The 12025-nt window shown below is 29.8% G+C and overlaps 1 protein-coding gene across 2 annotated transcripts; it reads left to right on the top strand.

The window, feature by feature from the left end:
• The first annotated feature begins 825 nt into the window (after positions 1-825).
• Positions 826-11556, top strand: LOC136211010 (calcineurin B-like protein 7). 2 transcript variants are annotated; one of them, XM_066002504.1, is made up of 8 exons: positions 826-908; positions 2322-2404; positions 3789-3848; positions 5326-5434; positions 6264-6316; positions 6537-6617; positions 10445-10557; positions 11376-11556. In XM_066002504.1, the coding sequence occupies exons 1-8, from the start codon at positions 839-841 to the stop codon at positions 11440-11442; spliced, it is 636 nt and encodes a 211-aa protein (XP_065858576.1). In that variant the 5' UTR covers positions 826-838; the 3' UTR covers positions 11443-11556. The 2 variants fall into 2 exon arrangements, with proteins under 2 accessions (XP_065858576.1, XP_065858577.1); XM_066002505.1 differs by lacking the exon at positions 3789-3848.
• Positions 11557-12025: the final 469 nt, after the last annotated feature.

Below are 12025 nucleotides of genomic sequence, written 5' to 3' on the forward strand. Positions count from 1 at the left end.
TTGATTTTTTTTTTATTAATGTATCTGATATGAATATAGAAAAAGTGTAAATTATTTTATTTTAAACCTTAAAAAAATGCAACTTCCAACTTAAATGAATTGAGTAATATTTTTTAACTAAAATAAATATTCATAAATTGACAAGAAAAAATTTAATATCTGCAATTATTACATTGAAAAAAAATTTAATATATGCAATTATAAACAATCATGATTTTTTTTTGTTAAAAAAAATAATCATGATTCTAATAAAAAGAAGGGTAAAATCTAAAAACACCTATTTTCTTTCATTTTTTTTGTCAAAATATCTGTAATTGTTTTTTTTAAGAAGGATAGTTTAGTTTGACACTATAAAAATATCTGGTAATGGCCTCAAAATGGAAAATTTTAAGAACTAAAGTTAGTTAGTACCATATTTATTATGGAACTAAATATTTTTATTTTCCAAAATCATCATTTTCAGAGCTTTCATTCTCTAAACATTCACTTTTTCTCTCATCACCAAAAAAACAATTATATAACCTCAAAATTAAAAAGTTGAAAAATTAAAATTACTAAGTTTTTAAACTTTTTAATTTTAAAATCATCAACGCTAATTTTAATTTTGAGATCTTTATTTTTTAGTAAAACGGTAAACCCCAGTCATTTTCTGGTATATATTTAAAAAAACAAAAAGTAAAAACACCTGTATTTTTGTAGATTTTACCTCAAAAAATCTAAGATATCACAAACTTAAAGATTCTCTTTTAAAAAAATTAAAAAAAAAAATTCCATATTTCACATGTATAAATATGTGATTTCCCAAAAGAGCATTAAATGAAAATTGTGCTGCTGAAAAATGGGATGCTTATGCACAAAGCAGCGAATCAAATATGAAAACCCTGCTGTTCTTGCTTCTCTCACATATTGTAAGTTTTAATATATATTTCTTTAAACTGATTTAAAACGCGTTTACATGTATTATAAATTCACTCGGCCGCTCTCTCTTTATTTAATTATGATGTGGGATTCCGTTTCTAATGCGATTGAAAAAATGGCTTGTAAGTTTAAAGAGGGATTTGATAAATTTTAATGCAGTAGCCGTTTTGTAATTCCTGTCTAATTTTGGAGTTTTTTTTTCGTTTTCTGATCCTATTTTGGATGGGAAAGTACCAACTTGCGAAACTCACAATGTTATTGTGAAGTTTGTGCTTTTTCGGCCAAATTCGTGTATTTGGACCTTCAAAATTGCAAATTACTATTTTTGAGACTTTTGTATAATTTTCTTTTGCAATCTTTTCATATTCCGTTTAGGGTTCTCTTAAGGTATTTAAGGAAAAATTCCGGATGTAATAGTCAGCTTTTAATAATCAATAAACAAATTTCGCTTATCAAAGTTCTTTTGAATTTTGAGGGTTATCGACAGGTATTCGTGCTTCCGCTACATCAGTTTCCTACCCCATCGACATCTCTTAGGCTACTCATTGCTCAAGCCTTCTATTACGACGCCACCCAATCCGTACTGAATTGTTACTGTTGAAAGAAGCAATACCAAACAAAGTGATTTTGGAAACCTCCTCATATTCATTATAACGAGTCATTCTCCTCGGTTTTGATCACATTGATCTTAATGACCATGTAGAATTTGATCATTTACCGTTAAATCTAAGCTTGTTAGAATCCTAGGGTAGAGATTCAAAGTATCCTAAGGCTTAGGTTTAATAACCCTAAATCTAACGGTGAATGACCAAATTCATTTAATCATTATAGTCCATATGAACACCGCAACATTTTCCTTCTGCATTTTCTCTTATAAGCTCTTTTAGCAGTTATATGTTCACATGAAGAGTCTCTGATATCAATTCTAAAAGTCTGGTATAATATTATGTAGATAGTGTCTGCTTAGACCTCACAACTTTAAAACGAATCTACATATGCCAGAAATTCATCTTACTAATATAGACAAGTCACTATCTCTCCATTTCCGAATGAGAGATTCACTTCATTTCTGCTCCACCGTCATCCTTTAGAATATTCCTTACTCAAACTTTTTACCTCAGTATTACCCACTTTGAACGGGATGGTTACACGTTTATTTTATTTTATTTCTTATAAATCCATTAATTAAGGAAATCTATAGAAGGGTGACCATTTAGATTATTATGTCAAAACTGCGCTATGTTGACTATATATTTTATATAATTATATATGGTATAAATGTAAGAAAAATAATAATTGTATCAATCATATCGTGTTCGGATTTTTTTAATAAAATTATATTATCGTGTCAGAAATTATCATCTTTTCGCAATTATAATATGTTTGAGTTTGAGTTCTTGCAGTTAATGAAGCTCAAGTTGAAGCTTTGTATGAATTATTCAAGAAATTAAGCAATTCTTTAACATATGATGGGCTAATTAATAAAGTGAGTTTTCGTATTTAATGTTTTCGATTTTTGTTGATTAAATTTTGAATAATGATATCTGCAGCAACGTTATGGCAGAGAATTTGACGTAATAAGGATAAAGTATAAAAATACCGTTAACGTTTACGGTTAAGAGTAATTTTATTCATATAACGTCTAAAATGATGCAATTTTATCATAACGTTGGTAGTCAATGACAATTTTATCTCTAATGTTGACAAGTTGAGTCAATTTGAAAAATAATTCATCCCCCATTCCCCCATCTTCATCCCATAAAAAAAAATTAATCCAAAAAGAAGGGTTAAGTTGCAAAAATACCCCTAATATTTTGGGTCAGAAGCAATTTTACTCCTAACGTCTAAAAGGTTACAATTTTATCCCTAATGTTGGAAGCCAAGAGCAGTTTTACCCCTAATGTTGATGAATTGGGTCAATTTGAGAAATAATTCATCAAACTGTCTTATCGGTCATGAATTTTATCATCTACACTTCACACCATGCGTTATTTTATCAGTAACAAATCACAAACATATGTTGGGATGTGAAAAAAATAAGAAAAAATATTAAAAATATACTGTCTTTTGTACGAATTAGACAAAAAAAAATTCAGAAAATTCACCGAATTATAAATATTAATCTCCAATTTTATTATTAAATTACAAAAAAACATTATATCCTTTTTTAGAATTGCTCTTGGCTACAAACATTAGGGGTAAAATTCCACCATTTTAGATGTTAGGGGTAAAATTGCTCCTGACCCAAAACGTTAGGGATATCCCGGAAATTGATGATTACGAGTCGGAAACATTAAAATTTATGTTTTTTATCAAAAAAATCATGAAAATAATGCATGATAATTGAACGATTTTGCATTTTTCGTCACCAAAAATTGAACAATTTTGCATTTTTTGTCATAAAAAATTGAACAATTCTGTATTTTTTGTCTAAAATTTTTTTACGTAGAGTTTTGCCCCCCTTCCCTCAAATCCTGGATCCGCCACTGCATCAAATTCAATTAAAAGAGCGGGATTTCATTTTATCTGCATTGAAAGTGGATTCAATGTGTCAAAATGAAAGATTATGAACGTAATCAAACCAAGAATTCAGAATTCACAAGATACTTTTTCTTCCCTATTATTAGTGACGGATTTAAGATTCACTGATAAGGATACTTGTGGTGGTCTCTATTTATATATACTAAATTGATATTTTTCGGTGTTTTTACCTGAAAATTAAATCCCGTACACAATTTAAATAAATTTTTAGCATTCCCATAACCAGTAGATGCTGAAGCTCCCTCTAAATCCGTCCATGCGTATTAAAATTGTAGAATTTTCTCATGTTATTCTTGAAAGTTGCATGCTGAAAGTTTTTTATGATTCAGGAAGAGTTTCAGCTTGGTTTATTCAGACATAGCAAGAAGCAAAGTCTTTTTGCCGATAGGGTAATTTCTTTTTTATGTTAAATAATTGCTTAAGTAACTAAATAAATAAACAAATAAAAGATTAAGGTTAAATTTACCTCTTAAAAATTATTGATGAATATTAGTTTTATCTTATCGTATAAAACGGTTAAATCTTACCCGTAATATGAATGACGTGTCACGTTCCATTATCAATGCATAAATTGGTATCATTTTTTAAACGTTAAGCCTATATTGGTGTTATTTTGTACCTGAAATCTAAATTGATACTTTCTCAAAAACCATAAGCCTATTTTGGTACGTTATCCCTAAATAAAATAAAAATGAATACTATAAAAAAATAGGATAATGTGCAAAAATACCTCTAACGTCTAAAATGGTGCAATTTTACTCCTAACGTTAGCCGCTAAGAAGAAATTCATCCATAACATTGACAAGCTGGATCAATTTCAGAAATCATTATAAAAGACAGCTATTTTGTTTCTTATTTTGCACCAGTTGCATACCAATTGATTCAAAACAAAACAAGTTTAGATTTTTGGCGATTTAATAAAATAATTTGAGATTAATATTTTTAAATTTGACGAAATGTTTGTATTTTTTTTTCCAAGTCGTACAAAATACAGTATAATTTCTCAATTTTTTGTCAAAAAATTCACGTCTATTTATATTGTTATTTTTTTTAATGACGCAAATTTGAAGTGTAGATCACATGATTTATGATTGAAGATAGTTTAATGAATTATTTCTCAAATTGCCTCAATATTGACATCTTGGGGGTAAATTTGCTCTTTGTTGCAAACTTTAGGAATAAAATTGTATAATTTTAGACGTTAGAAGTAAATTGTTTCATACTGTCAATGTTATGTGTATTTTTACACACTATTCCAAAAAGATACAATACAAATGATAACCGTATTAAACTGATCATGTTAAATGAAATTATACATATTTTTGTAGGGTTAATTACAAGTAGATACTCTGTAGTTATACGGATTTACAGATAGGTATCTATGGTATTTTGTTTTTACAAACGCAGCCATGTGGTTTGCAAAATTTTGCATTTTTTTTAACTTTGTTAAATTTGGCCGATAACGATCTCAAAATGAAAATTTTCAAGAATTAAAGTTGTTTAGTATCATATTTACTATGAAACTATATTTTCTATTTTTCAAAATCAACATTTTTGGAGTTTTATCTCTCTAAATATTAACTTTCTCTCTCATAAAAAAACAACACTTAAATGACCTAAAACCTAAAAAGTTTGAAGAATTAAAGTTGCTTAAAATAACATTTAACTCTCGAAAATTTTCATTTCGAAGTCGTTATCGGCCAAATTCTGACAAAGTGAATCCAAACGCAAAATTTTGCAAACCACAGGTTTTGTTTGCAAAAACAAATACCACATGTATCTATCTGCAAATCAACGAAACCACAATTAATTTAAATAGAATAGTTGATTTAGAAATTTGTAATGTGTATTTGATATGATTGAAAGGTTTTCGAATTGTTTGATTACAAAAAAGATGGAGTAATTGATTTCGAAGAGTTTGTTCGAACTTTGTCTGTCTTCCACCCAGAAGCATCTCATCAAGATAAAGTTGTTTGTATGAATTTCTTCATTTCTCTTTTTTAATTAATTATGTTCATCACTTATCATTTTTTAATTTTTTAATTAAAATTAGGAAAATTTAATTTAATTTTTATTGTATAAAACAACCCAATATTATTTTAATGGTAAAATTTTTTTTAGCTCAATTTTACCTTTAGCAATTTAGCTAGGATTTCTACCAGGAGGATAAAATTGAAGAATTTTGTACAATAAGGATGAAATGGAACTTTTCCAATAACTTTAAAAAACAGATGGACAATTATCCCTAAGTCTTATGATTATTTAAAGAAGGGTAAATTTCAAATAAAACCCCTGTGGTTTCACTAATTTTCAGATAAAGGACTATGGTTTACTTTTTGTCAAAACGAGGATTGAGGTTTCACACTTTTAATAATGCTATTAAAACTCTCTTTAACGACCTGAAAATGAAAAATTTCAAGAATTAAAGTTGTTCAATGTCATATTTTCTATGGAATTACATTTTCCATTTTAGAAAATCATCTTTTTTGGAACTTTCTCTCTCTAAACATTAACTTTCTCTCTCTTTACCAAACATCATCTAAACAATCTCGAAATAAAAAAGTTGAAGAATTAAAGTTGCTTAAAATATTAGTAGTTCTTAAAATATGTCATCTTTGAAGTCGTTAAAGATGATTTTAATAGTATCAATCGAAAAAGTCCTTATTTTGCTAAAGTTGAAAACCTCAGTCCTCGTTTTGACAAAAAGTAAACCACAGTCCTTTATCTGAAAATTAGTGAAACCACAAGGGTTTTATTTGAAATTTACCCTTTAAAGAATTTTAACTATTTAATTGTGATTGCAGTTACGTTTCTCCTTTATGATTTACGGCAAACGGGATTTATCGAACGTCAAGAGGTAGGTAAATTTGATTAAATTGGAAAATAATTTCTTTTTATGTATATTTAATTAATTAGTTCGAGATTGATCAGATGTAGCTAAAAGCTCAAATATACAAAAAAAAAAAAAAAGTAGAGGGACTTAAATAATTAATTGTATAAAGTATATGGACTAGATATTTATTTTGTTCCAACATAGAATTTTAATTTTTTGTCATAAAATTTGATGTTGTGTAAAGTTGAAGCAGCTGGTTTTAGCACTTCTGGATGAATCAGATTTGATTCTCTCAGATGACCTTATTGAAAGCATCATTCACAAGGTATTTAATTCATTTCTTTTAAGTTTAACAAAATAAAATAATAGTGAATTACACTTTTATTCATTTTCACGGTATGACTATTAAAATTCAGAACGTAATGTTGAAATTCTTTAATTTTACAATTTCTAACGTTATGTAGGGTCACTAAAATACAATTAACGTTTCAAAATGACTGTTGACGATCTCAAAACAAAAAAAAATTCAAGAATTGATTATCTTTTAAGCAACTTTAGTTCTTCAAAATTTTCGTTTTAATGTAATTTAGATGTTGTTTAGTTGTGAGAGAAAAAATCAATTTTTAAAGAGAGAAAATTCAAAAAATATGATTTTGGAAAATAAAAAATGTGGTTTCATGATAAATGTCGTTCTAAACAACTTTAAATTCTCGAATATTTATATTTTGAGGTCGTTAACGGTTATTTTAAGACTTCAGTTAAAGTGTAGTGATAATAATGTTAGAAAGTGTAAAATTGAGTGAATTTTATATTATGTTTTGAAATTTAGTGGTCATACAATGAAAATAAGTAAAGTTCAATGATCATGGATGTAATTTACCCATTTCTAATATTATAGCTCTAAACTTTAATTAATATCTCAAAATGACTCTTGAAAATCTCAAAATAAAATATTCCTAGAATTGATGATATGTTAAGAAACTTTAATTTTTCAAATTTTTTGTTTTGAGCTAAATGTTTACGCGTTGTTTAGTTAGAAAAGAGAAATAATATTTAGATAGAGAAAGAATGTTTAGAGGGTAAATTACACCCGTGGCCACTGAATTATACCCATTTTCACATTGTGGCTACTGAACTTCAATTCTTCCCAGTATGGCCATTGAACTTTACATTTTGTTACACTGATGGCCACCGTTACCGTTGACCAGCATTTATGACCTTTGACTCTCATTTTTTTTACCGGTTTTCTCTCTCCTTTCCCCTCCTAAAACCTAAAATATCCATTTTACCCTTCTCCTCCTTCTCCTCTGTTACATCTCTCTAACTCTCCTCCATTACATCTCTTTAACAAGATGTAATGGAGGAGAGTTAGAGAGATGCAATGGAGGAGAGTTAGAGAGATGTAATGGAAGAGAAGTAGGAGAAGGGTAAAATGGGTATTTTAGGTTTTAGGAGGGGATAAGGAGAGAGAGAATCGGTCAAAAAGGTAAGTCAAAGGTCACAAATGCCGGTCAATGGTGACAGTGGCCATCGGTGTAACAAAATGTAAAGTTCAATGGTCATACCGAGAAGAATTGAAGTTCAGTAGCCACAATGTGAAAATGAGTATAGTTTAGTGGCCATGGGTGTAATTTACCCGATGTTTAGATAGAGAAAGTTGCACAATTTGTGATTTTGGAAAATAAAAAATATAATTTTATGATAAATGTGGTTCTAAACAACTTTAATTATTGGAAATTTCTATTTGAGATTGCAAGCGTTGTCATTTTGAAGCATTAACAAAAGTTTACTGGTCATGGTATTAGAAATACAAAAGTTGAATCACTTTTATTACATTTTTAAATTTGATGACTATACTGTGAAAACGAGTAAAATTTAGTGGACGTATATATAATTTATTCTAGGGATAACATGCAAAAATACTCCTAACGTTTACAACCATGAGCAATTTTACCCCTAACGTCTAAAATAATGCAATTTTACCTCTAACATTGTCAAATTGGCTCAATTTGAGAAATAATTCAACAAAATGTCTTCTCGGTCATGAATCTTATCATCTACACTTTACATGTGAGACATTTTATCATTCATTAATAACAAACTATAAACATATGATTAGACGTGAATTCTTTTAAAAAAATACTGTCTATTGTACGAGTTGGAAAAAAAATATTAAAATACTTCGCAAGATTTATAAATATTAATCTTCAATTCTATTATTCAATCACAGAAAATATGAATTTGTTAAAAAAAACGAACTGATATGCAATTGGTGCAGAATAAGAACAGGGCCGGCCCTGGGCTATGAAACGAGGGGCGCCCGCCCAGGGCCCATAACGATAAGGGGCCAAAAAAATATTTTTATAGTGTATTTATAAAATATTTTATAGTGTATATATAAATACAGATATGAATATGTAACATTAAAAGTAATTGGTTTAATTGGTAGGAGGAGTTATCTAATAATTTCATTTTAGGTTGAGGGTTCGAACCCCCTTCTTCACATTTTTTTAATTACTTTCAAATATTTTTTTTCATCCACCACCTTATTTTATCACTATCAAATATATTTTTTTTCAACTTATTGAGGTTGAGAGTTCAAACCTCTTTCTACCAATTTTTTAAGGGTAAATTACACCCATTGCCACTGAACTTTACCCATTTTCACATTATAGCCACTGAACTTCATTTCTTCTCGGTATGACCACTGAACTTTACACTTTTTAACACCGATGGCCACTCAATGCCTCAAAACGACCGTTGACAGCTAAGAATAAAAATTCCAAAGCATTAATAATATTCTAAGCAACTTTAATTCTTGAAATTTTTCGTTTTGAGGTCATTTAAGTGTTGTTTGGTTAGGAGAGCGAAAGTGAATTTTTAGAGAGAAAAAGCTCCAAAAAATGTGATTTTCGAAAATAAAAAATGTGGTTTCATGCTAAATATCGTTCTGAACAACTTTAATTCTAGAATTTTTTCATTTTGAGGTCGTTAACGATCGTTAACGGTCATTTTGAGAAGTTAGTTAAAGTTGATTAAAAATGAGTTTTTTCCATTAACATTAAAAAATGAATTATTTCCATATTGAGTGACCAGAACGGTGGAGGTTGCAGTGAGGATAGGACAAGAAATTACACATAAAAGATCTCATTTTCGTCAATTAAGCTTGAAAATGTACCAATTGATAAACGTTAGGCTAAAAATTGCAATATTTTGTTTATGAATGCTAATTGCTCTCTCCTAATAACAATATGACTAAATTAGTACCTTATTCCTTGTGATAAAAAAAAAAATCATTCAGCCTCCAACTTAAAAATGTATATAAAGGGGCCCAAATTTATCATCTCGCCCCGGGCCTCTAAAAGGTCAGGAACGGCCCTGAATAAGAAACAAAATATTTATGATTTATAATAATGTCTAAAATTGACCTAATTTATCAACATTAGAGTAAATTTGCTCTTAGTTACCAACGTTAGCGGCAGTGGTGAATATAGGAGTGTTGGGTTGGGGGGCCAAATTTATACGTGGTGTGTAAATTTTTTTTTTTTTTTACTAAATTGAACTTGTTCAAATTTTTTTTCCGTATATATATACATGTTATAATCTGAATGGTAAAGAATCAATTTTTAAGTACCAATGTAAAACTTCTCAAAATTAAGCTATATTGTGTTTTAGATTCTTAAGATGTAAAAATAAATTGTGTCTAATAAAGCCTAATAGGCAAAAAAAAAAAAAAAAAATAGAAATTTAGATTTAAGGAGGGTCTAACGGGAAAAAAAAATTTGGATTTTGAGAGGGCCTAACAGGACCTGGGCTAATTTTGGGGTGCTAATTCAGCACCAGATCTAAATTTCTTGGAAACAGTGGACCAGAACCACCACAGCCTTAAATTTTGTGCAGACAGAAGGGCCGAAACTACTCGTGGTCATAGTGGTTCCGGCGGCCGGAGGGGCCCGGGCTCCCCTGTTTCCGCCCTTGGTTAGCGGTAAAATTGCACAATTTTAGACGTTAGGGGAAAAATTGCTCCTGATTCTAAACATTAAGGATATTTTTACCCTACAATTTTATATCTAATGTCAATTCAAACAGTATTTTTTAATTGTAATTACAAAATTAATTTGGCATTTAATGACAGAATTAAATTTCATATAGACATTTGAGGAAGCTGATGTAAAAGGAGATGGGAAAATTGATTTGGAAGAATGGAAAGAATTCGTAGCTCGTAATCCATCTTTGCTCAACAACATGACAATTCCATATTTGAAGTAATAATCCTATTTATTATCAATTTCTTTAATCTTAATTAGGGGTGTAAATGAGCCGAGCAGCTCATGAGCGGTTTGATGGTCGGCTCGATAAAAACTCAGCTTGACTCGGTTTGATTTGTAAATAAACCGTTCATGAGCACGATTTACTGGCTCAGTTAGGGATGCAAGGGGAGCGGGGATTCCCCGTCCCCGTCGGTGACCCGTCACGACATGGACAGGGAATCACCGATAAGAATCCCCATAGGATGGAGATGGGGATAATTTTATCCTGTGACATGGATGGGGCGGGGGATTGGTATTCCCGCCCCGTTAATCCCCGACGGATTACCAATTATTCCGTATTATAATTAAAATTATACTTTAAATATTATAATTTATAACATTTAACTTAAATTAAATAGACTTATTTTTAAATAAAAAATTAAATGGAAAAAATAAAATATTAGCCAATGACTAAATGAATATTTTTCCTAACCTAAACTAAATTAAATGCATAGTATCTCTGTAATTCTTTCGAGCAAAACGTAGAATTAGAAAGGAGAAGAGAAAAAAATATATATACTGATTTTTTAAAAATATAAATAGTGATTCCCTGCGAGGACGAGGATGTGGAATAGGAAAAAAGTGTTTTTAAGCGGGGATGTCCCGGGGGACAAATTTGTCCCTGTCTAACTCGTGGGAACGGGGATGAGCTCGATTACAGACCAAAACTCGGCTCGATTACAGCCCCAATCTTAATTATTGGATTTAATTATATCAAATTTTTATTTTTAATATTAACCTCCCAAATTCTTGGAACTCCTCTGTTGTTGCAGGGACCTCACAGCTCAATTTCCTAGCTTTACAATGAGATCGGAATTGGAAGATGATGTTGATATTTGACTTATTTTTTTCATATAATAATAATACATAGTCAGTGGCGAATTATTCGGTTGGAGGCCGAATTTACACGTGGTGTGTATTTTTTTTTTTTTTTGCTGAATCGAATTTGTTCAATTATATATATATATATATATATATATATATATATACACGTGTTATAATCTGAGTGGTCAAAAACCAATTTTTAAGTATCAATGTAAAACTTCTCAAAATTAAACTACATTGTGTTTAAAATTCTTAATTTGTAAAAAAATTGTGTCTAATATAAAAAATCAGTTTTAGGGAGGAGGGTCTAATAAGCAAAATAAAATTTAGAAATTTGGATTTAAGAAGGGCCTAGCATGCCAAAAAAATTGGAATTTTGGATTTAGAGACGGAGTAAATTTAGTTTTGGGCCAAACGGGCCTAACATGATCTGGGTCGATTTTTGAAGTGCTAATTCAGCATCTATCTAAATTTTTTGGAAACATGGGGGCCAGAACCACCACAACCTCAACTTTTATGGAGACAGGGGGCCGAAACTACTCGTGCTCATGGTGGTTCCGGCGGCCGAAAAGTTCAGGACCTAACAAAGTGTTTTTCT

This window comes from Euphorbia lathyris, chromosome 1, assembly GCF_963576675.1.
Source record: "Euphorbia lathyris chromosome 1, ddEupLath1.1, whole genome shotgun sequence".
NCBI lineage: Eukaryota > Viridiplantae > Streptophyta > Magnoliopsida > Malpighiales > Euphorbiaceae > Euphorbia > Euphorbia lathyris.